Source organism: Marmota monax, unplaced genomic scaffold (assembly GCF_021218885.2).
Source record: "Marmota monax isolate L192 unplaced genomic scaffold, Marmota_monax_Labrador192_F-V1.1 WCK01_AAM20220418_F8-fsc00149, whole genome shotgun sequence".
In the NCBI taxonomy this organism is placed as follows: Eukaryota; Metazoa; Chordata; class Mammalia; order Rodentia; family Sciuridae; genus Marmota; species Marmota monax.
Window position 1 is genome coordinate 1,363,458 of NW_026693170.1, and position 22,664 is coordinate 1,386,121.

At 40.2% G+C, this 22,664-nt stretch overlaps 1 protein-coding gene across 2 annotated transcripts in view; it reads right to left on the reverse strand.

Moving 5' to 3' along the window:
- The window catches only part of LOC124100137 (insulin growth factor-like family member 4), a 52,444-nt gene extending 33,548 nt beyond the window's left edge, over positions 1 to 18,896 (reverse strand). The window contains exons 1-4 of one of the 2 annotated variants that reach the window (XM_058582946.1): positions 18,808 to 18,896; positions 18,368 to 18,418; positions 18,012 to 18,270; positions 14,181 to 16,914 (exon numbers count right to left, since the gene is read on the reverse strand). In XM_058582946.1, the coding sequence (XP_058438929.1) occupies positions 16,839 to 16,914; positions 18,012 to 18,270; positions 18,368 to 18,418; positions 18,808 to 18,826 (405 nt within the window). In that variant the 5' untranslated portion in view covers positions 18,827 to 18,896 and the 3' untranslated portion in view covers positions 14,181 to 16,838. Of the gene's footprint in view, positions 1 to 14,180; positions 16,915 to 18,011; positions 18,271 to 18,367; positions 18,419 to 18,807 lie in introns of those variants that run through there. The other variant, XM_058582945.1, reaches the window with a different exon arrangement.
- Positions 18,897 to 22,664: the final 3,768 nt, after the last annotated feature.

Consider the following 22,664-nt stretch of genomic DNA (forward strand, 5'->3'; position numbering starts at 1 on the left):
AGATCAAGGAACAGACAGACATGGGTTGGATTTTCAGAAAGGGCCACTGAGACAAAAATTACTTGGAAATCAGAAAGACCAGTATGGGTTCCTCAGTGGCCCCTGACTAAAGAAAAGATACAAGCAGCCCATGACCTGGTCAAACAACAATTAGCAGAAGGACATATACAACCTTCTGTATCTCCCCATAATACTCCCATTTTTGTCATCAAAAAGAAATCTGGTAAATGGAGATTATTGCAAGATTTAAGAGCCATTAATAATGAGATGGTTATTATGGGACCTGCTCAATCAGGGATTCCTCAGTTGTCTGCTTTGCCAAAAACCTGGTATGTTTTAGTTATAGATATTAAAGATTGTTTTTTTTTTCAATTCCAATTCATCCTGAGGATAGTCCACGTTTTGCATTTACTATCCCTGCACTGAATCATGAAGGTCCTGATCAGAGATATGAATGGAAAGTACTCCCTCAAGGGATGGCTAACAGCCCAACTATGTGTCAAATTTATGTTAACAAAGTAATCCAGCCACTTAGAAATCAAAATCCTGAACTATAAATATTTCACTATATGGATGATGTATTATTAGCACACAAAGATAAAAACACATTGCTAGAATGTTATGCCACACTTACAAACTTATTAAAAAATTATAATCTAGAGATAGCAATAGATAAAGTACAATTAAATTTTCCAATTAATTATTTAGGAGTTCTATTATCCTCAACCATGGTCCATCCACCAAAAATTCAAATACGAGTAGATCAACTCAAATCACTTAATGACTTTCAAAAGTTATTAGGAGACATAAATTGGATAAGGTCTTACTTAGGTATACCAACAGGAGAGTTGGGACCTTTATTTGATATCCTAAAAGGTCCATCAGATCCAAATTCACCCCGAATGTTAAAGCCTGAAGCAAGAAAGGCATTAAAAATCATTGAAACATATATGGAAAATATGCATTTGGATAGAATTGATATAAGTTTGCCTTTATTATTTATTGTACTACCAACAAAAAATATTCCTACAGGAGTATTTTGGCAAGAAGGTCCATTATTATGGATACATTTATCTTATTCTCCTAACACTATTCTTACTAGGTATCCTGAGGCTGTAGGACAATTAATACTCAAAGGAATAAAAGCAGCAAAGGGAGTGTTTGGAATTTCTCCCAATAAAATTATTACTCCATATACTATGAATCAAATTGATGAGTTAGCTAATGAGTTAAATACTTGGGCAATAATCATGTGCAAATCTAATGTTTCATTTGATAACCACTTACCATCTAATCCTTTATTGTCTTTTTGGTCATTGCATCCTGTAATTTTTCCAAAAATGACAAGAAAAACACCTATCATGAATGCTCCAAATATATTCACTGATGGGTCAAATAATGGTACAGCAGCAGTAGTTACCCCTGATCAAACTTTTACATTTTTAGTACCCAAACAATCAGCTCAAAAGGTAGAGCTTAATGCAGTTTTACAAGCTTTTGTGATGTTTAAAGATTCTGTATTTAATTTATTTTCTGATAGTCAGTATGTAGTTAATGCTATAGTATCTCTTGAAGATGCTGGTAGGATTTCCCCTTCTTCTACTGTTTTCTCTTTGCTTTCCACTATACAAAGTCTAATCTGGGACAGAAAAGATCCATTCTTTATAGGACATATCAGGGCACATACAGGATTGCCTGGAGCCCTTAGTTTGGGCAATGATTTAGCAGATAAAACTACACATGACATACATATTTTCTCTACACTAGAAGAAGCTATAAATTTTCATAAAAAGTTCCATGTCAATGCTAATACTTTACAAAAGCGTTTTAAAATAACTAAGGAACAAGCTAGACAAATAATAAAACAATGTCAAAATTGTGTGACCTTTTTACCACAAGTTAATCTTGGAGTCAATCCTAGAGGATTGATACCTAACCATATTTGGCAGATGGACGTCACACACTTGCCAGAATTTGGAAAATTAAAATATTTGCATGTTACAGTTGATACTTCTTCTGGATTTTTGATGGGATCCCTTCATGCCGGAGAAAAAACTAAAGATGTTATAGCTCATTGCTTACAAAATTTTGCCACTGTGGGTGTTCCAAAACAGTTAAAAACAGATAATGCCCCTGGTTATACTTCTACCTCTTTTAAACAATTTTGCTCAACATTTGGCATTACTCATATAACAGGAATCCCATACAATCCACAGGGACAAGGCATAGTTGAAAGAGCTCATCAAACTATTAAAATGTACTTATTAAAGCAAAAAGAAGGAATTGGGAAGGGGTATATATTCCCCAAAGATAAACTTAAAATAACCCTTTTTACTCTAAACTTTTTAAATTTGGATTCATCAGGACTTAGTGCTGCAGAAAGGCATATGTGTCCAAAAAATGTGCATAAGCCCAAGGTACTTTGGAAGGATATTCTAACAGGACAATGGAAAGGTCCTGACCCAGTAATTGTCTGGAGTCGGGGGTCTGTTTGTGTGTTTCCACAGGGAGAACAGCAGCCGATTTGGATTCCAGAGAGATTAACCAAGGTCCTGACCCAGTGATTGTCTGGAGTCGGGGGTCTGTTTATGTGTTTCCACAGGGAGAACAGCAGCCGATTTGGATTCCAGAAAGATTAACTAAAGCGATTTCTACAGACCAAAAAGAAGATGATTTGGCTCAAATCCATAACAACTGATATCCAAAACTCCAGTTTGGCTATTCTTACATCTGCAACAGAACCAGGATGCTTTTTTCAATATCTATTTTATTATTGCCCTTTGCCATATCATGAAGTTCTATTTTGTTTTTTGAGCTCATACAGACCTAGGTTAATGTTTTGCTGATCAGTTCTATTTTTTGACTATAGAGTTTTTAAACATTGCAATGGAGATTTCACCTGTAAAAAGTTATAAGGCCTTTACTATAATGTTACGTGTTTTATGTATTATATTATGTGTGCACACTTGTGTTTTGTGTTATATGTTTGAATGTATGTATGTCCATATATCATATATGATGAGCGCTCATGATAAAATGGATCCAAATATTTTTTTTCACGTGATTTATATGGTTTAATTTAAATTGGGTAAACAACTGTTGAGGATTTTTTTAATATGTAAACAAAAAAGAAGGTTAACAGATCTGTTTGTTTACTTTCACCTTTCCTTTTCATTATATTTAATAATTCTCTTAAAGATAATGTAAATTGTTAAGAAAATTGTTTTCTTTTAGTGCCTTCTGGAATGTTACATAATTTTTTCTTTAGCCATTATTGCCAGAATTCCTATCTTCATCCTAGTGCTGGTGAAGTCAAAGATAAAACCAATCTACAGCTTCTACAATAGCCATCACTGAACTGCTTGCAGAACTTGCCTGGACACATTGTGAGCTCACCTGTATGCATTGTGAACTATCTGTTGGTGCAGCGACTTGTGGTAGTGTTGGGGTATTTTTGCTGATGATGTCATCGGTGGTACAATTTGTCCAAAAGGAGCCGTCAATTGGCTTGGTGTATCTTCCTCCCTTCTGCTTGTCATGATCGTCCAGCTAAAATTTGGGGGCCAACAGAGGTGAGGCAAAGAACCTCACCCCCCCGCTGGTACAAAGACCTCTCCACAGGTGTGGCTGTATACTGGACCGGTAGTCAGTGACGGGTAAGATCCAATTGCAATGGTACCAACCTAAGGACCATATGTACTATTGGACAACCTAAGGCAGGCACGGTCCCTAAGCCACATGCTTGTTGTTTAAACAGAGAGGGGGGGATGTTGAGAGCCACAGCCGAAGGGGCCCCAGCAAACTTCCAGCTGCCAGCAAACTTCCAGCTGCCGGCTGATGATTGGCTCACAGCGGCCCCAGCAACATCTAGCTGATTGGCTCCTCGGCCCCAGCAACATCTAGCTGATTGGCTCCTCTGCGGTGATGCTCATTGGGCTGTTTCCCTGCCCTTTCAGACCACGGAGCTGCTCATTGGGGGACTTTTTTGGCTCCGCCCACGTGACCCAGCCAATCGGCCTCAAGAGCAGGAGGATTGTGGGAGGTGGAGAGAAGCTTGTGTGGGAGAGAGAGGCTTGTGGAAAGCCGGTGGTGGCAGTTGAGGCTCTGAGGGTTTTTCCTGAGAGGCTGTTTTGTTTGGCATGTGTGGTTCTAAAAATAAAGTTAGTTTCTTTTGACAAGTGGTTCCTGATTGTGCCCAGCCAGACTGCGGCACTAGAGGTTGCATGCCTCCTTATTTTGCTAATGTTTTATTACTGATGTTTTTATTTTTGTGTATTTCAAGTCTGCTTTTGTGTCCCTTCCAAGAAGTATCACCTTAAATAAGATTAGAATATTGTGTTTGGTGTGTTACTATATTAAAACAGAGAAAAACTAGACATAGAGGGAGAAAGTGATGAATGATGCCACCTCATTCAACTGTGTATAATAAACACTTAAGATGGCAAAAAACTATAGCATAGCAAAATGGGGAAGAACAACTACAGAATTCTTTTATACAAGCCATAATTTCTACCAGGAGGGTAGAAGACCAGCAATCAAAACTGCCCCTAAGTTTCCCACCTCTTAATACTATTCCTTTGGAGGTGAAGTTTCAACATCAGTTTGGAAGGAGCACAAACATTCAAACCACACCAGAGTTAACTTGTTTTTGTCTGAATGGTTCCCATGTTGGACAATGGGAGCTTTTCCAGTTGGCTCCTGAGCTCCCTGAAAAACAGTCATCAATGTGAGTTTCATAAGTTCTGTATGTATTCTTTTTTTCACTGCTTTATTTCTTGGCAAACAAGTTCCTGGTTCAGGTTGTCTGCTTCCTGCCCCACAGAATCTGATGTTATTCCAAGGCCTCTACAGTTTGCTATCACATATTTTTCCTTATAAATTTATTCAGTTTATTCAGTATATATGTGACTATGTGACCAAAATGATTCTGAAACAGGTACACTCAGAAAAATGAGAAATTATACCCCATCTATGTGTGATATGTCAAAGTACATACATGCATTCTACTGTCATATATAACTAATTAAACAAAATTTTTTAAAAAGTTTTTAAATAAAAATTTAAAGAATTTGTTCTGTGATTCTAGTTCATTAATGCTCAATAAATGTCCTCATGATCAGGTTAATATTGCAGAAATATATAAAAGTGAAAACAATAATATTAATTTAAAAGTTACATTTTGCAAAGTTATATTGATATATTGTGTGCATGTATGAACATGTAACAACAAACCCTGGCATTATATACAACTATAATGCACCAATAAGAAAATGTGGAAGGCAAAAAAATAAATAAAGTTACATTTCGTTCTATCTTCCCCGCAGATTGACATGACAGGATACAGGCGCCTTTCTGTCTCCCAAGCTGGAGTCTACCTGTGCATCTTCTCCTTTGCTGACCTGCTGCTGGGAGAACAGACAGGTAGGACAGATGCATGGAGGCTCTTCTCTGATTTGTAACAATCTTCCACCGACGCCACGGACATTGCAGACAATGGCTGCAACCTCACGTGAGGCCCAGAACCTCACGGTGGCATCCGTCTTCAGTAGAGACAGGAATGCCAAGGAGGATCTTTCATCTGAACTTTCCTGGGGAAGACAACAATGGCTATTCACATCCCTCGTCCTCTCCGGAAGGTTCCTGAGCCAAAGCCAGGCTGACGCTGAGCTGGGTGGAGCCCTGCACTCATAGGTGCAGCCAGAGCAAATGCACAGCAGCTGCAGATCTCCAGGTTCTGGCATTTCCAAGCCCGGGTGTGGCTTGGAGACTCCAGTGCCAGGCTGACAAGAAGGCCACTGAATCACAAAAGAGTGTGATCTGATTCTGTCAGATCTACATTAAAAAATTGAGAACACCAAAGAAAGAAATTGAAGAACCCGGAAGATGGAAAGACCATATTCATGGATATGCAAAATTAATATTGTCAAAATGGCCATATTACCAAAAACATTGTACACATTCAATCAAGCAAGCAATGACATTCTTCACAGAACTAGTGAAAACAGTCCTAAAATTTATTTGAAAGAAGAAGAGACTTCAAAGAACTGAAGCAATCTTGAACAAGAAAAGCAATGCAGGAGGCATCGCAATACCTGATCTCAAATAATACTACAGATCTATAGAAACAAAAACAGCATAGTACTAGAAGCAAAAGAGACAAGAAGACCAATGGAAGACACAGACACAAACCCACATGCTTACAGTTATCTGATACTTGAAAAAGTTGCCAAAAATATACATTAAGAAAAGACAGCTTTTTAAACAAATGGTGCTAGGGAAACTGGATATCCCTATGTAGAAGTTTTAAGCTAGATCCCTGCACAAAAGTCAACTCAAAGTGGATCAAAGACTTAGAAATCATCCCCCAAACTTTGCAACTGCTAGAAAAAGTGTGAGATCAACATTCCATCATACTGGTACAGGCACCAACTTTCTTAACAAGAACTCCAAATCTCAAGAAATGAAATCAAGAATCAACAAGTGGTGTGGTATTAAATTAAAAAGCCTCTGCACAGCAAAGGAAACAATTAAGAACATGAAAAGTCTACAAACTGGGAGACAATCTTTTCCACTACTCCTCTGACAGGGAATTAATATCCAGAATATATAAAGAACTCAAAAATCTCGACACCATAAAAACAAAAACAAAATATAAAATAATAAAATAAAGATCCAATGGTCAAATTAATTGAGCAGACATTTTTTTCAGAAAAGGAAACACTAAAGGCCAACAAATGTATGAAAAATGGTCAACATCTCTAGAAATCAGGGAAATGCACATCAAAGCTACACTAAGATTTTATCTCATTCCAGTCAGAATGGCAATTATCAAGAATACATATAATAATAACGGCTGCTGAGGATGTTGGGGGAAACGTTACTCATACTGCAAATTATACAACCACTCTGAAAGCATGAGATGCCTCATGAGACCAGAAATGGAACCACCATATGATACAGCTATTTCATTGCTTAGTATTTATTCAAAAGACTAAAATCAGCATGGTATAATGATACAGGCAAATCAATATTTATAGCAGCAAAAGTCACAATATCCAAGTTATGGAACCTTCCCATATGACCACCAACAGGTGAGTAGATAAAGATAATGGGGTATATATACAAAATGAAGTTTTATCAGCCACAAAGATGAATGAAATTATGGAATTTTCCAAATATTTGGATGAAACTGAAGAGTTTCATGCTAAGTGCTAAGTAAAATGAGCCACTCGGAAAGTCAAGGATGAAATATTTTCTCTTATATGTGGCAGCTACAGAAAAATGATAAAAATCAGAAGAGTGGGGGCTGATATCATAAACATATAGAGAAGATCAGTAGGGTAGAAGAAAGAGATGAGAGGGAGAGAGGAGGAACAGGAAAGAGGAGGAAATCTGGAACAAATTTAACAAAATCACTGCTGTGTGCATGTGTAAATATACCCTGGTGAATTCTACCTTTATGTATATCTATAAAGCAATAATCATAAAGAAAGAAATAATGAAGGAAGGAAGAGAATACTACTAAAGTAGAGGAAGGAGAATAGGGTCAGGGAGGAGGGGAAGGGAAAAGGTGGGGGCTACTGGAGACTGAAATGAAATCAATCAAATTTCACATGTATATAATTTTGTCAAAATGAACCCAACTACTATGTATGCATAACTACAAATCACATAATTTTTTAAAATGGAGTTCTACTTGATATCTTTTCAGGTGCTTACTCTGATCACTCACTTCCATTGAAAGTGTCATATCTGAGGCAAAGGTGATGATGTCCGAGACACAGGGTTTTATTAAGTTTATAGTCAACTTACTGCCACAAAAATCCTCTTTCCAATGCTAAATAGTGGAAGACTTAAGGATCTCTCTTGGACAACATCTTTAAGTCTACAGAAACGAGTATCGTTCATCATGGAAATCTTCTCTGTGTAAGTTAGATTCTGAAAATGTATTATTTCAACAATAAAATTCCACAAATATTTAACAACAAAAGACAATGTAGATGCACATAAAGAATTTAGGGTGTCCTGTTTTCTTCCCTGGGATAACTAATTAAAAACTTAGTGAGCATGGTAAATTAAAATGGAATGACAGGAAGACAAAAGAGCAATGGCTAAGAAAAGGGACAGACAAGAGAACCCTATGGTGTAAATGAAAGTAAGACCCCATTCTAACATGGCCATGGACATTACACTCAGGGTTATATGAAATGAAAGGATTGATTACACTCATAGATCCTAAGAAGGGAGACCCAGCATGCCAAGAGAGCCAAAGTCACCCAGAAGACTGATGTTTGATTATGACAGCCGAGTGAAAGCAGAACAAGGTCTTGTGGGCTGCTGTATTTCTTGGGAAGATTTCTCATTGAATAATTTACTCTCCCCTCTCCTTCTCCCCTCTTACCCTTTCTCTCCCTTTGCCTCTCTTTCTCCTTCTTCATTTTTAAAAATATTTTTTAGATATTGATGGGCTTTTATTTTATTCATTTATTTATGTGTGGTGCTGAGAATCAAGCCCAGTGCCTCACACAAGCTAGGCAAGTGCTCTACCAATGAGTAACAACTCCAGCCCCTCTCCTTCTTCATTTTGTTTCTGGATTGAACCCAAGGGCACTTGACCACTGAGTACATCCCAGTCCTTTTATTTTTATTTGGAGACAGAATCTTTCTAAGTTTCCAAGGCTGGCCTTGAACCTCTAATCCTCCTGCCTCATCCTCCTTAGTCCCTGGGATATAGACATGCACTACTGCACCTGGCTCATTGGATAATTTCAATGTAATAGAGTCAACAAGGAAGAAGTGTTATGTCACAGCATCAAAAAAGCTGACTAAAACAGAAATTGATAACAAGAGTGGGGTCATTGCTGTGATTAACTTGACCACATGGATCAGAAGCTTTTGGAGCTTTTTGGAATTGGTGGGATTAATTTTGAGATGTGTAGCAGTACAAGCTGGAAATGCTTTAGACAGTTGTAAGAGGAGATTCATGGCCAATTCTGGTGGGAACTCAGGAGACAATAATGGCAATAGGACCATGGGCAGCGAAGACAGGACTCAAGTGAGTTTAGAGGAAAAGGAGGATGCTATTTGTAATTGGAATAGAGGACATTAGTTTTGGCTGAGAAGCTGTCTGCATTTTGCCGTGTCCTGAGACTTTCTGTGAGGCTGATTTTAAAAACAATGCACTTCATAATCTGGCAGAAAAATATCTAGGTAACATACATTTAGGCACAGCACAGATACTGCTGGCAGCTTTTAGACAAGTTTATTGTAATATTCAGTAGTCAAAAGCAGAGCAGAAATATTTGAAAAACCTTGGCCTTTAAGGACAGGAATAAAACTGGGGTTAAGGAAGTTGCAGTTGTTCAAGACATTAACACCACTAAAGAAATGCTAAAGGCTTTGCCCAGAGACCATAAGAAAGATGGCTTGAGACCATACCCATCTCAGGCTCAGGGGAGTAAAAGTAAAAGTTCTCTTGAGAAGAAACCAGTGGGGCACCCAGGGAGCCTAGGAAGTTTTTCAACGTGCTCAGTTACCCAGGCATCCAGAGACTGCTACAGCAATGGTCCCTGGAGACATGGCTACTGCTCCAGAGGGTGGCAGATCTTCGTGTCAAACACATGGGGATGGTTGTGCAGGATTGCAAGATGCTGGAATTAGGGGGTCATGGAGGCTTCCACCAAGATTTCAAAGTAATGCCTGGAAAGCCAGGAAAAGTGAAGCAGGGTGGGAGTCCCTGCAGGTTGCACCTGAGAGGGTAACGCATGGAGATGTAAGGAGGAAGCTAAAGCTGAAGCTACCCCTTCATTCTATTCCTCTATTTTTGTGAATGGAAATATTCACTCTGTATCTTTTTATACTGGATACTTGAAAATCACTTTTGACTGCAGAGGGGCAGTGCTGCTGCCTGCGCCTGCAAAGTAGGCAGAACTGCGACCACCAACAGAACAAGCCTAGCGGCCCGCAGAGGGACAGAGCCGCCGATCGCGACTGCAAGGTAGGCGGACCTGCTACCGACCGGCAGAGCAGGCCCAGTGGCCTGCCGGCATGGTAGGCACATTGCCCCAATTGGAGGAGGGGCAGAGCCGCCGCCTGCGCCTGCGAGGGAGACTTTGCAACTATACAAGACCAATATAAATATATAGGGGGAAAATTCAATAGCACAACAGTTTCACCAAGTAGAAAGGAATGCGAACAGTATGAAGAGACAAGGAAAGAAAGGACCACAAGCAATGCAGGTCAACTCAACGTTAGAAGAGGTAATAGCTGCAGCAGATGGAATGTCAGATAAAGAATTCAGGATATACATGCTTCAGATGATCTGGAGTCTCAAGGAAGACATCAGACAGCAAAATCAGACAATGAAAGATCACTTCAACAATGAATTACATAAACAAATCCAAGAAGCAAAAGATCAACTATACAGGGAGATAGAGGTTATAAAAAACAAACAAACAGAAATCCTAGAAATGCAGGAAGCAATAAACCAATTTAAAAACTCAATTGAGAATACTACCAGCAGAGTAGAACACTTAGAAGATAGAACATCAGACAATGAAGATAAAGTATTTCAACTTGAAAAGAACATAGACAGCTCAGCAAGACTGTTAAGAAACCATGAGCAGAACATCCAAGAAATATGGGATAACATCAAGAGACCAAATTTAAGAGTCATTGGGATACAGGAAGGGACAGAGTTTCAAACAAAAGGAATGAGCAATCTATTTAATGAAATAATACGAGAAAACTTCCCAGACTTGAAGAATGAGACAGAATCCCAAATCCTAGAAGCCTACAGGACGCCGAATGTGCAAAATCATAACAGACCCACACCTAGACACATTATAATGAAGATGCCCAACATACAGAATAAGGAGAGAATTTTAAAAGCTACAAGAGAAAGGAAGCAGATCACATTTAGGGGTAAGCCAATCAGGATAACAGCTGATCTTTCAACACAGACTCTGAAAGCTAGAAGATCCTGGAATAACATATTTCAAACACTGAAAGAAAATGGGTTCCAACCAAGAATTGTGTTTCCAGCGAAATTAAGCTTCAGGATGGAAGATGAAATTAAAACCTTCCACGATAAACAAAAGTTAAAAGAATTTGCAGCTAGAAAACCATCTCTTCGAAACATCCTTGGCAAAACATTACAGGAAGAGGAAATGGAAAATAACAATGAAAACCAACAGTGGGAGGTAGGACAGTAAAGGGGGGAAAAATAATCAAAGAGGAAAACAAACCATGTTTAGTAACATAAATAAACAAATATGGCTGGAAGAACAACCCATATCTCAATAATAACCCTAAATGTTAATGGCTTAAACTCACCAATCAAGAGACACAGGCTAGTAGAATGGATCACAAAACAAGACCCAACAATATGCTGCCTACAGGAGACGCATTTGATAGGAAAAGACATACATAGGCTGAAGGTGAAAGGTTGGGAAAAATCATATCACTCATATGGACTTTGGAAACAAGCAGGAGTGTCCATACTCATATCAAATAAAATAGATTTCAAGCCAAAGTTAATCAAAATGGATAAAGAGGGACACTACATACTGCTTAAGGGAACCATACACCAACAAGACATAACAATCATAAATATATATGCCCCAAACAATGGTGCAGCTATGTTCATCAAACAAACTCTTCTCAAATTCAAGAGTCTAATAGACCACCATACAATAATCATGGGAGACTTCAACACACCTCTCTCGCCACTGGACAGATCTTCCAAACAAAAGTTGAATAAGGAAACTATAGAACTCAATAACACAATTAATAACCTAGACTTAATTGACATATGTAGAATATACCACCCAACATCAAGCAGTTACACTTTTTTCTCAGCAGCACATGGATCCTTCTCAAAAATAGATCATATATTATGTCACAGGGAAACTCTTAGACAATACAAAGGAGTAGAGATAATACCATGCATCCTATCTGATCATAATGGAATGGAACTGAAAATCAATGATAAAAGAAGGAAGGAAATAGAATACATCACTTGGAGAATGAACAATAGGTTACTGAATGATCAATGGGTTATAGAAGACATCAAGGAGGAAATTAAAAAATTCTTAGAGATTAATGAAAACACTGACACAACATATCGGAATCTATGGGACACATTGAAAGCAGTTCTAAGAGGAAAATTCATTGCTTGGAGTTCATTCCTTAAAAAAAGAAAAAACCAACAAATAAATGATCTCATACTTCATCTCAAAATCCTAGAAAAAGAAGAGCAAAACAACAGCAAAAGAAGTAGAAGGCAAGAAATAATTAAAATCAGAGCTGAAATTAATGAAATCGAAACAAAAGAAACAATTGAAAAAATTGACAAAACTAAAAGTTGGTTCTTTGAAAAAATAAACAAAATCGACAGACCCTTAGCCATGCTAGCGAAGAGAAGAAGAGAGAGAACTCAAATTACTAGCATACAGGATGAAAAAGGCAATATCACAACAGACACCTCAGATATACAGAAGATAATCAAAAATTATTTTGAATCCTTATACTCCAATAAATTAGAAGATAGTGAAGGCATCGATAAATTTCTTAAGTCATATGATCTGCCCATATTGAGTCAGGAGGATATAGACAACCTAAACAGACCAATATCAATTGAGGAAATAGAAGAAACCATCAAAAGACTACCAACTAAGAAAAGCCCAGGACCGGATGGGTATACAGCAGAGTTTTACAAAACCTTTAAAGAGGAACTAATAGCAATACTTTTCAAGCTACTTCAGGAAATAGAAAAAGAGGGAGAACTTCCAAATTCATTCTACGAGGCCAACATCACCTTGATACCTAAACCAGACAAAGACACTTCAAAGAAAGAAAACTACAGACCAATATTTCTAATGAACCTAGATGCAAAAATCCTCAATAAAATTCTGGTGAATCGGATACAAAAACATATCAAAAAAATTGTGCACCATGATCAAGTAGGATTCATCCCCGGGATGCAAGGCTGGTTCAATACACGGAAATCAATAAATGTTATTCACCACATCAATAGACTTAAAAATAAGAACCATATGCTCATCTTGATAGATGCGGAAAAAGCATTCGACAAAGTACAGCATCCCTTTATGTTCAAAACTCTAGAAAAACTAGGGATAACAGGAACATACCTCAATATTGTAAAAGCAATCTATGCTAAGCCTCAGGCTAGCATCATTCTGAATGGAGAAAAACTGAAGGCATTCCCTCTAAAATCTGGAACAAGACAGGGATGCCCTCTCTCACCACTTCTGTTCAACATAGTTCTCGAAACACTGGCCAGAGCAATTAGACGAAAGAAATGAAAGGCATAAAAATAGGAAAAGAAGAACTTAAATTATCACTATTTGCAGATGACATGATTCTATACCTAGCAGACCCAAAAGGGTCTACAAAGAAACTATTAGAGCTAATAAATGAATTCAGCAAAGTGGCAGGATATAAAATCAACACGCATAAATCAAAGGCATTCCTGTATATCAGTGACAAATCTTCTGAAATGGAAATGAGGACAACCACTCCATTCACAATATCTTCAAAAAAAAAATAAAATACTTGGGAATCCACCTAACAAAAGAGGTGAAAGACTTATACAATGAAAACTACAGAACCCTAAAGAGAGAAATAGAAGAAGATCTTAGAAGATGGAAAAATATACCCTGTTCATGGATAGGCAGAACTAACATCATCAAAATGGCGATATTACCCAAAGTTCTCTATAGGTTTAATGCAATGCCAATCAAAATCCCAACGGCATTTCTTGTAGAAATAGAGAAAGCAATCATGAAATTCATATGGAAAAATAAAAGACCCAGAATAGCAAAAACAATGCTAAGCAGGAAGTGTGAATCAGGCGGTATAGCGATACCAGACTTCAAACTATACTACAGAGTAATAGTAACAAAAACAGCATGGTACTGGTACCAAAACAGGCGGGTGGACCAATGGTACAGAATAGAGGACACAGAAACCAATCCACAAAACTACAACTACCTTATATTTGATAAAGGGGCTAAAAGCATGCAATGGAGGAAGGATAGCATCTTCAACAAATGGTGCTGGGAAAACTGGAAATCCATATGCAACAAAATGAAACTGAATCCCTTTCTCTCGCCATGCACAAAAGTTAATTCAAAATGGATCAAGGAGCTTGATATCAAATCAGAGACACGCCGTCTGATAGAAGAAAAAGTTGGCTACGATCTACATACTGTGGAGTCGGGCTCCAAATTCCTCAATAGGACACCCGTAGCACAAAAGTTAATAACTAGAATCAACAAATGGGACTTACTCAAACTAAAAAGTTTTTTCTTAGCAAAAGAAACAATAAGAGAGGTAAATAGAGAGCCTACATCCTGGGAACAAATCTTTACTCCTCACACTTCAGATAGAGCCCTAATATCCAGAGTATACAAAGAACTCAAAAAATTAGACAATAAGAGAACAAACAACCCAATCAACAAATGGGCCAAGGACCTGAACAGACACTTCTCAGAGGAGGACATACAATCAATCAACAAGTACATGAAAAAATGCTCACCATCTCTAGCAGTCAGAGAAATGCAAATCAAAACCACCCTAAGATACCATCTCACTCCAGTTAGATTGGCAGCCATTATGAAGTCAAACAACAACAAGTGCTGGCGAGGATGTGGGGAAAAGGGTACACTTGTACATTGCTGGTGGGACTGCAAATTGGTGCAGCCAATTTGGAAAGCAGTATGGAAATTTCTTGGAAAGCTGGGAATGGAGCCACCATTTGACCCAGCTATTCCCCTTCTCGGTCTATTCCCTAAAGACCTAAAAAGAGCATGCTACAGAGACACTGCTACATCGATGTTCATAGCAGCACAATTCACAATAGAAAGACTGTGGAACCAACCTAGATGCCCTTCAATAGATGAATGGATAAAAAAATGTGGCATTTATACACAATGGAGTATTACTCTGCATTAAAAAATGACAAAATCATAGAATTTACAGGGAAATGGATGGCATTAGAGCAGATTATGCCAAGTGAAGCTAGCCAATCCCTAAAAAACAAATGCCAAATGTCTTCTTTGATATAAGGAGAGTAACTAAGAACAGAGTAGGGTCGAAGAGCATGAGAAGAAGATTAACATTAAACAGGGATGAGAGGTGGGAGGGAAAGGGAGAGAGAAGGGAAACTGCATGGAAATGGAAGGAGACCCTCAGGGTTATACAAAAGTACATACAAGAGGAAGTGAGGGGAAAGGGAAAAATAATACAAGGGGGACAAATGAATGTCAGTAGAGGGGGCAGAGAGAGAAGAGGGGAGGGGAGGGGAGGGGAGGGGGGATAGTAGAGGATAGGAAAGGCAGCAGAACACAACAGACACTAGTATGGCAATATGTAAATCAATGGATGTGTAACTGATGTAATTCTGCAATCTGTATATGGGGTAAAAATGGGAGCTCATAACCCACTTGAATCAAAGTGTGAAATATGATATATCAAGAACTATGTACTGTTTTGAACAGCCAACAATAAAAAATTAAAAAAAAAAGAATAAAATTATCTTTATTCGTAAGCATTGAGTCAAAATTTGAAGCAAGACATGTCAGTTAAATATGCCTCCTTTGGACCCTCAGGGTTATACAGTGGAGGGGGTAGAGAGAGAGGAGGGGAGGGGAGGAGAGAGGAGGGGAGGGGGGATGGTGGAGGATGGGAAAGGCAGCGGAGCACAACAGACACTAGTATGGCAATATGTAAATCAATGGATGTGTAACTGATGTGATTCTGCAATCTGTGTATGGGGTAAAGGTGGGAGTTCATAACCCACTTGAATCAAAGTGTGGAATATGATATGTCAAGAAATTTGTAATGTTTTGAACAACCAACAATAAAAAATTAAAAAAAAAAAGAAAATCACTTTTGATTTTTACAGGAGCTCATGATGTGAGTTTTACCCCGAGTATCAGAGAAGACTCTGGGCTTAAACTTTTGGGCAATCCTGGAACTGTTGAAGATTATAGGGACTCTTGCGAATGGACAAAATTGTTCTGCGTTCTGAAATAAACATAAGGTTTTGGGGACTACGAGTTGATTGTCATGATTTGGATGTAAGGTGTCCCTAAAAGCTCACATGTGAGACAATGCAAGAAGGGTTAGAGGAGAAATGATTGGGTTCTGAGAGTCTTACCCCAACCAGTGAATTAATCCTCTGATGGGATTAACTGAGTGGTAACTGAAGGTGAGTAGGGTGTGGCTGGAGGAGGTGGGTCATTGTGACTTTGGGGTATATGTTTTGAATCTGGAGAGTGGACTCTGCTTCCTGATCATCATGTGAGCTGCTTCCCTCTGCCACACTCTTCCACCATGATGTCCAGCCTCCCCTCAAGCCCTGAGGAATGGAGCCCGCTATCTATGGACTGAGACCCTGAAACCATAAGCCACCAAATAAATTTTTCTCCCTTAAAATTGTTCTTGTTTGGTTTTTTAGTCATAGCAGCCAAAAAGCTGACTAAAACAGGAAGAAAAGGATACCGAGGGCAAAATTGTCATGAAGCTTTTCACTTGAACATGTTGGGAATGAACAAGCAGAATCTGTGCACTTACAAATAGAAATTGTCCCCCTTATACCATGACCTCACTCCCCAACTGGACCCTATCAATAACCTGAGAGCCTCCCACTAAGTCCCATGTCTCAAATTCCACCCCTTCCCAATATCACCATCCTGGACACTTAGGCAAACCACAGCTGTGCAATCAGAGGGGACTTTGTCATTCAGAGACTCATTAAATCAGCAAATAGCAGATCACAAACATGCATATTTGAAAATTTAACTGACAAACAATTAGTTTAACTTCTGAGAAGTTGCCTTAGTGAAAGATGCTTGTCTTCTGTATCTTCTTTGAGAAAACATCCCTCTGCTACAAAGAAGGAGAAAACAAGAAATTATAAATCACAGACAAGAAGATGAATAAAAAGATTTGAGCCAGATGTGGTGGTGCATGCCTGTAATCAGAGCAGCTTGGGAGGCTGAGGCATGAGGATTGCAAGTTCAAAGCCAGCCTCCGCAACTTAGTGAGGCCCTAAGAACTTAATAAGACCCTGTCTCTAAATAAAATAAAAAATAGCTAGAGTTGTTGCAACAATTTGCAGTCCCACCAGCAAAGTATTGATGTACACACTCTGGAAAGCAGTATAGAGATTCCTCAGAAAAATTTGAATGGAACCACCACTTGACCCAGTTATCCCACTTCTCTTTATATACCCAAAGGAATTAAAATCAGCACATTATAGTGACACAGCCACATCAATGTTTATAGAAGTTCAAATGACAATAGCAAAGCTATGGACCAACCTAGGTGCCCTTCAATGGATGAATGATTCTTTTAAATGTGGTATATATCCACAATGGAATATTACTGAGCCATAAAGAAGAATGAACTTAGGATTTTTGCCAGTAAATGGATGGAACTAGAGACTATCATGCTAAGTGAAATAACCCAATCCTAATAAACTAAAGGCTAAATTTCTGATATGTGGATGCTAACACACAATAAGTGTGTATTCAGGGGGGAGAATAGAAATTCATTGGGTTAGACAAAGAGGAATGAAGGAAAGGGAGGTGGGATGGGATTAGGAAATGAATCAGACATAACTTTCCCACGTTCATATATGAATACATGACCAGTGAAACTCTGCATCTTGTTTAACCACAAGAATGGGAAGTTATACTTCATGTATGTTCAATATGTCAAAATATACTCTACTGTCAGGTATATCTAAAAAGAACAAATAAAAACAATAAATCACATAAAAACTAAACTGGAAAAAAAGGCTTAGGGAAGTGGCTTGGATGTTAAGCACTGTGGAACCAAAAAAAGAAAGAAAGAAAAAAGATTTGAGTAAGCCTTTAGACCACAGGGCAAAGGTTTTTCAAAATGTGAGGTGTAGACATCCAGACTGCCCTCCCCCTTCCATCTCCCCTGCCCCACCCCACAGCCAGGGGCAGGGTCCTTACCTGCCACAGTCCCTGGAGATGGGGGATGAGTGGCACTGGGACTTCACTCCCAGAACTTTCAACCTCACAACAAACTTCTTCTGGGGACTAAAAGACTCGGGGCAGCAGAGCTCAAAGCAAGGCCAGTAGATGCAGTTGGGACCACACAGGCGGGTCCGGTTCAGGGGCAGGATGGTGTCATCGTCACAACACTTCTGCAAGGGGTTGTAGATCTGGTCCCCACATTTGGGGGCTGGCTGGCACAGCCATGGGCCAGTATCTGGAAGAGACAGAACTGGGTCAGCTTCAAGGACCAGCCTAGTACCTGCCCCCGTCCACAGAGCCATCTCCCCCCTCTTCACCCCACCTGTTCTCACCTGTGACTCCTGAGGGTGTTGAGCCCAGGAGTTCAGACATGAAGACAGCAGCTGAAAATAAAAGGGAAGTTAAAGTGATTCTGGGGGTGTAGCCAACTGGCCATGATCAGGAGTCAAAAGACAATGTCACTGAGCTTCTTGGGTGGCTGGTAATGGCTGAGTGGATTTAGAGACTGACTGTGGGATCAGGTCTGTGCTGGCAGGTGAGGAAATGCAGGGAGGGCTCTGGGAAGAGTGAGGCTTCTGAAATTTGCAGGTGTAGACATGTGAGGTGTAGACATCCAGACTACAGAGGGTTGCAGTGCAGTCAGGAAAGACAGGGGTGATTGCCAGATGGGAAGCTGAGAACTGAATACAGAGGAGAGAACTGAGTTTGAGGTTCAGAGGAACAAAGGGGTGAGAGAACACTTCGGCTCAACTTGGGGCTGGAGTCTCCTTACCAAAGATTAAGAGCAGCATGGTTCTTCTTCAGCTGTGGAGCAGGGGGAGGAAGAACAGCAAAAGAACTGTCTGGGACCTTGGACTGTGGTTTAAAAAGGGGTTATGGAAACAGGTAGGGAGGAATCTAAAGTGAGGCCCTCCCATCTTGAATTACAACAGACACAGTGTTGTTTCTGGGAAGGGCTGGGCACAAGGATCTGCATCTGAAACCACATATCAGTTTTCAAATTGATTGCCATCCTGAACACTCTTCAAAAATGTGACTCTGGCAAATGACTTTTCTTAGTGATGCCAGGGGAACCCAGTTTTGTGTGCAAACTTCCCACCAACCACTGGCTGTTTCTAGGCTTCCCATGCTCCTCACCATGGAAGTTTCAAGGGCTCTCTTCACCCGCAACTCAGTCCACTTCTCCATCTGAGCTATGTAGAGTTCTTCAGGTATTTGGGGAGGATTATGAAGTTTCAGCCTAGAGTAGAGAAGAGCAGAGGCCAGGGAGAACAAAAAAGGAACAGAGAGTCAGGATAGAGCTCTGGGGTTCACAGAGCTGTGGCTTTTGTCCCTTTGCAGCTTTTGTCCCTGTGGCTTAAGCACTGAGACCTTTTTGCCCACCCAGGGACGCCAATTGCCAGGTTGCTCATGACTAAGACACTCAGGGGTCACTCCAGGGGAACTGGGCTGACTGGGCTGTGTGAAATAACCACACAAGAGACACAATACCTTTTTCTTTTGGGGTCGCTGTGGAAGCTCCTCTGAACTTAAGGGTCCACAGAGAGAGAGAGAGAGAGAGAGAGAGAGAGAGAGAGAGAGAGAGCTTGCACACGTGCTGACCCCTTTTATTGAGGAGAAGCTATTCCAATGAGGCAAGGGGTCAGGTTTCAGGGGCTGAGTATCTTCATGATGTCCACTGTCAGCAGGTTGACTAACACCTGGGTAGGCCACACCCAAGGGCACAGTAAGAGGAGGGGACACACAAAGGGTGTTTCCATGGAACATTCTATCCTAAACAGGGCAAGGGGTAATATCATAAAGGAAGAGGTGAGCGTAGCTCCACCCCTGGGGCTGCAGGAAGGCACACCTATGCAGGAAGATACAGTCACGCAAACCCTAGAAGGGCAGGGAAAATATGGCATGGCTGCTGCCCAACCCCTCATCACCCAGGGGGCGGGGTGTAACTCAGTCAAGTGCAAGGTTGGTCTCCCACACAGAGCACAAGGGAGGACAGCATCTTCATTTGCACAATTCCTTGTCCTAGAAATGCCCCATCCATATTTTTTTACTCTTATTTTCTTGTCACTGTCATTAGCATGTGTGTGATGAGTACTGAGTGTGAGGAGCCATCACCTGGAGGGTTATGACAGGTGCCCCTCCCCCACCTTGTTCTCCAGGGGCTTCCTCTGAGTCACAGTGAAAAGTGGGGGGAGGGGAAGGAGTCACAGAAGTGCTGTGTAACCTCAGAGAGACCCCTGCTCCTCCTCCTCCTTAAACTGGATATTTAGTATGTGGGGGATCTGCCACACAGGTAAGCCTTGCCCTCCCCTCCTCCTCTGCAGGGGTGTCTGTGAGGGTGTCAAGGCTTCTCCTGGCCCCTGCACCCAACAGGAGAGCTGCCTGTAAAGAACACCTTGGGGCTGGGGCTGGGACTCAGTGGTAGACGTGATAGAGCTCTTACGTGGCACGTGTGAGGCACTAAGTTCGATCCTCAGCTCCACATAAAAAAATAAATAACTAAAATAAAGGAATTGTGTCCATCTACAACTAAAAAAATTCTTTAGAATAAAAAAATAATAAAAAAGCACACCCTGTCCCACTACCCCATTTATACAGAACAGTTCTGGGAAAACAGCTCATTTCCGTCTTAGCTAATTAGCTTGATGCCACATTCATGAGGGCAACCCAGAAGTTCATGACCACATGAAAGAGAAATTCCCAGGTGGACAGAACTGACTGTGGAGGAAAATAATAAGGACGATCAGCAGGAGAATTAACCTCTAACTGAAGTGTCTGTGTGGAGAGTCGCATGGAACCTACAGCCAAGCCAGAGTCCAGGCTGATAGATTCTGGGGCCAGTAAAACCAGCGCACCCTCTGTAGAGTCAGAGTCTACTACTTCATAGAGAAAGCAAGATGAGCCCCAGAGCCAGCTCCCCATGTCCCTTACACAGGATGATACTCAAACCAAAGGGTCCCCATGACTGCAGTGAGAGTAATGGGACACTTTATTGTCACCTAAGCCACTCTGTGCTGCAGGCAGGCAGTTTACATCCTGCAGCTGAGTCCCCGTACCTGCCCCATTGGTGGGGTGGCAGGGAGAGACTTCCTTGTGATAACCTCCTGAAATGGATATAGATGACAATGGCTTTGTCCCTACATTGACTTATGGATTTAGCACAACTCCAATGAAGGAAAATTCACAAACAAGTGAATTCGAAAATGTGTAGGGAAAGGTGAGTCAAACCAGAACAGAACATGTTGGAAAGGAAAAATATCCGAGGACTTGCACTCCCTGATTTTTAGAATTACTGTGAAGCCACTCTCAAAAAGACAGGGTTAACGACTAGGAAACAGATGGACGTATGGATCAGTAGAACATGATAAACCAGGAATAGACCCACCCTACTATGGCCATTTGATTTTTTTAGGTATGGGGGATTGAATCCAGGGGCGCTTAAGCACTGAGGCATATCCCCAGGACTTTTTATTTTATTATTTATATTGAGAAGGTTATGATAAGTTGCTTAGGGCATTGCTAAGTGGCTGAGGCTGGCTTTGAACTTGCGATCCCCCTGCCTCAGCCTCCCCAGTCTCTGGGCTTATAGGTGTGCACTGCCACATCCTGGGGCCATTTGATTTTTGACAAAAGTGCAGAGGCAATTCATAGAGGAAAGCATTGTCTGCTCACTGAGTAGACATTGTGGAGGAGTGAGGCATTCCTGTGCCAGAAAAAATAACTATACTTCATCCTTTGTACAAATTTGAAATCAGAATGGATCAACTATGAAATGTAAAACCATAAATCTTCTAGAAGAAAAGGTTGGGGAAAACATTTATGACCTGGAGATATGACACCTAAAACACAGAGCATAAAGGGAAATATCAATAAATGGAACTTGGTCAAAACTTAAAACTTTTTGGGGAAAATATTTGCCCATCCCATATCTGACTTGGAACTATTATCTCAAGTATGCAAATACATGGAAAAAATATACCATCATACACAAGTTTTTGTAAATCTCTCAAAACTGAACAGGAAGAACAACCCAGTACAGGTGAAAGCAGCACCTTACCAAAGAGGATGTACAGGTAGCAAATGAGCACTTGAAAGGTGTTCAACATCAGGAGTGTTTATGAGACCAAAAATAAAGACCACAATGAACAACCACCTCACATCCACTATAAAGGGGAAAAATTTTAAATACTGGTGGAAATGCAAAATGGTGCAATGTTCTAGAAAACATGTTGACAGTTTCTTATGGAACTAAAAATAAACTTGCAACATGACCTGATGCTCATACTCCTGGTCATTCATCCCAGAGGTGCAAAAATGTACCTTCCCAGCTGGGCGTGGTGATGCACACCTGTAATCAGGAGGCTGATGCAGGAGGATCCCTAGTTTAAAGCCAGCCTCAGCAACTTATCGAGACCCTGAGCAATTTAGTGAGATCCTGTCTCAAAAAATAAAAAGGGCTAGTGATGTGGCTCAGTGGTTAAGGGCCCTGGGGTTCAATTCCCAGTGCCAAACAAACAAACAAACAAAAAGCCCCTCAAACAGAAAAACAAAGCAAAGCAAAAAACAGAAACAAAAACACCACAAAATATTACCTTCCTATGAAAAAGTATGTGAATATTCATAGCATTT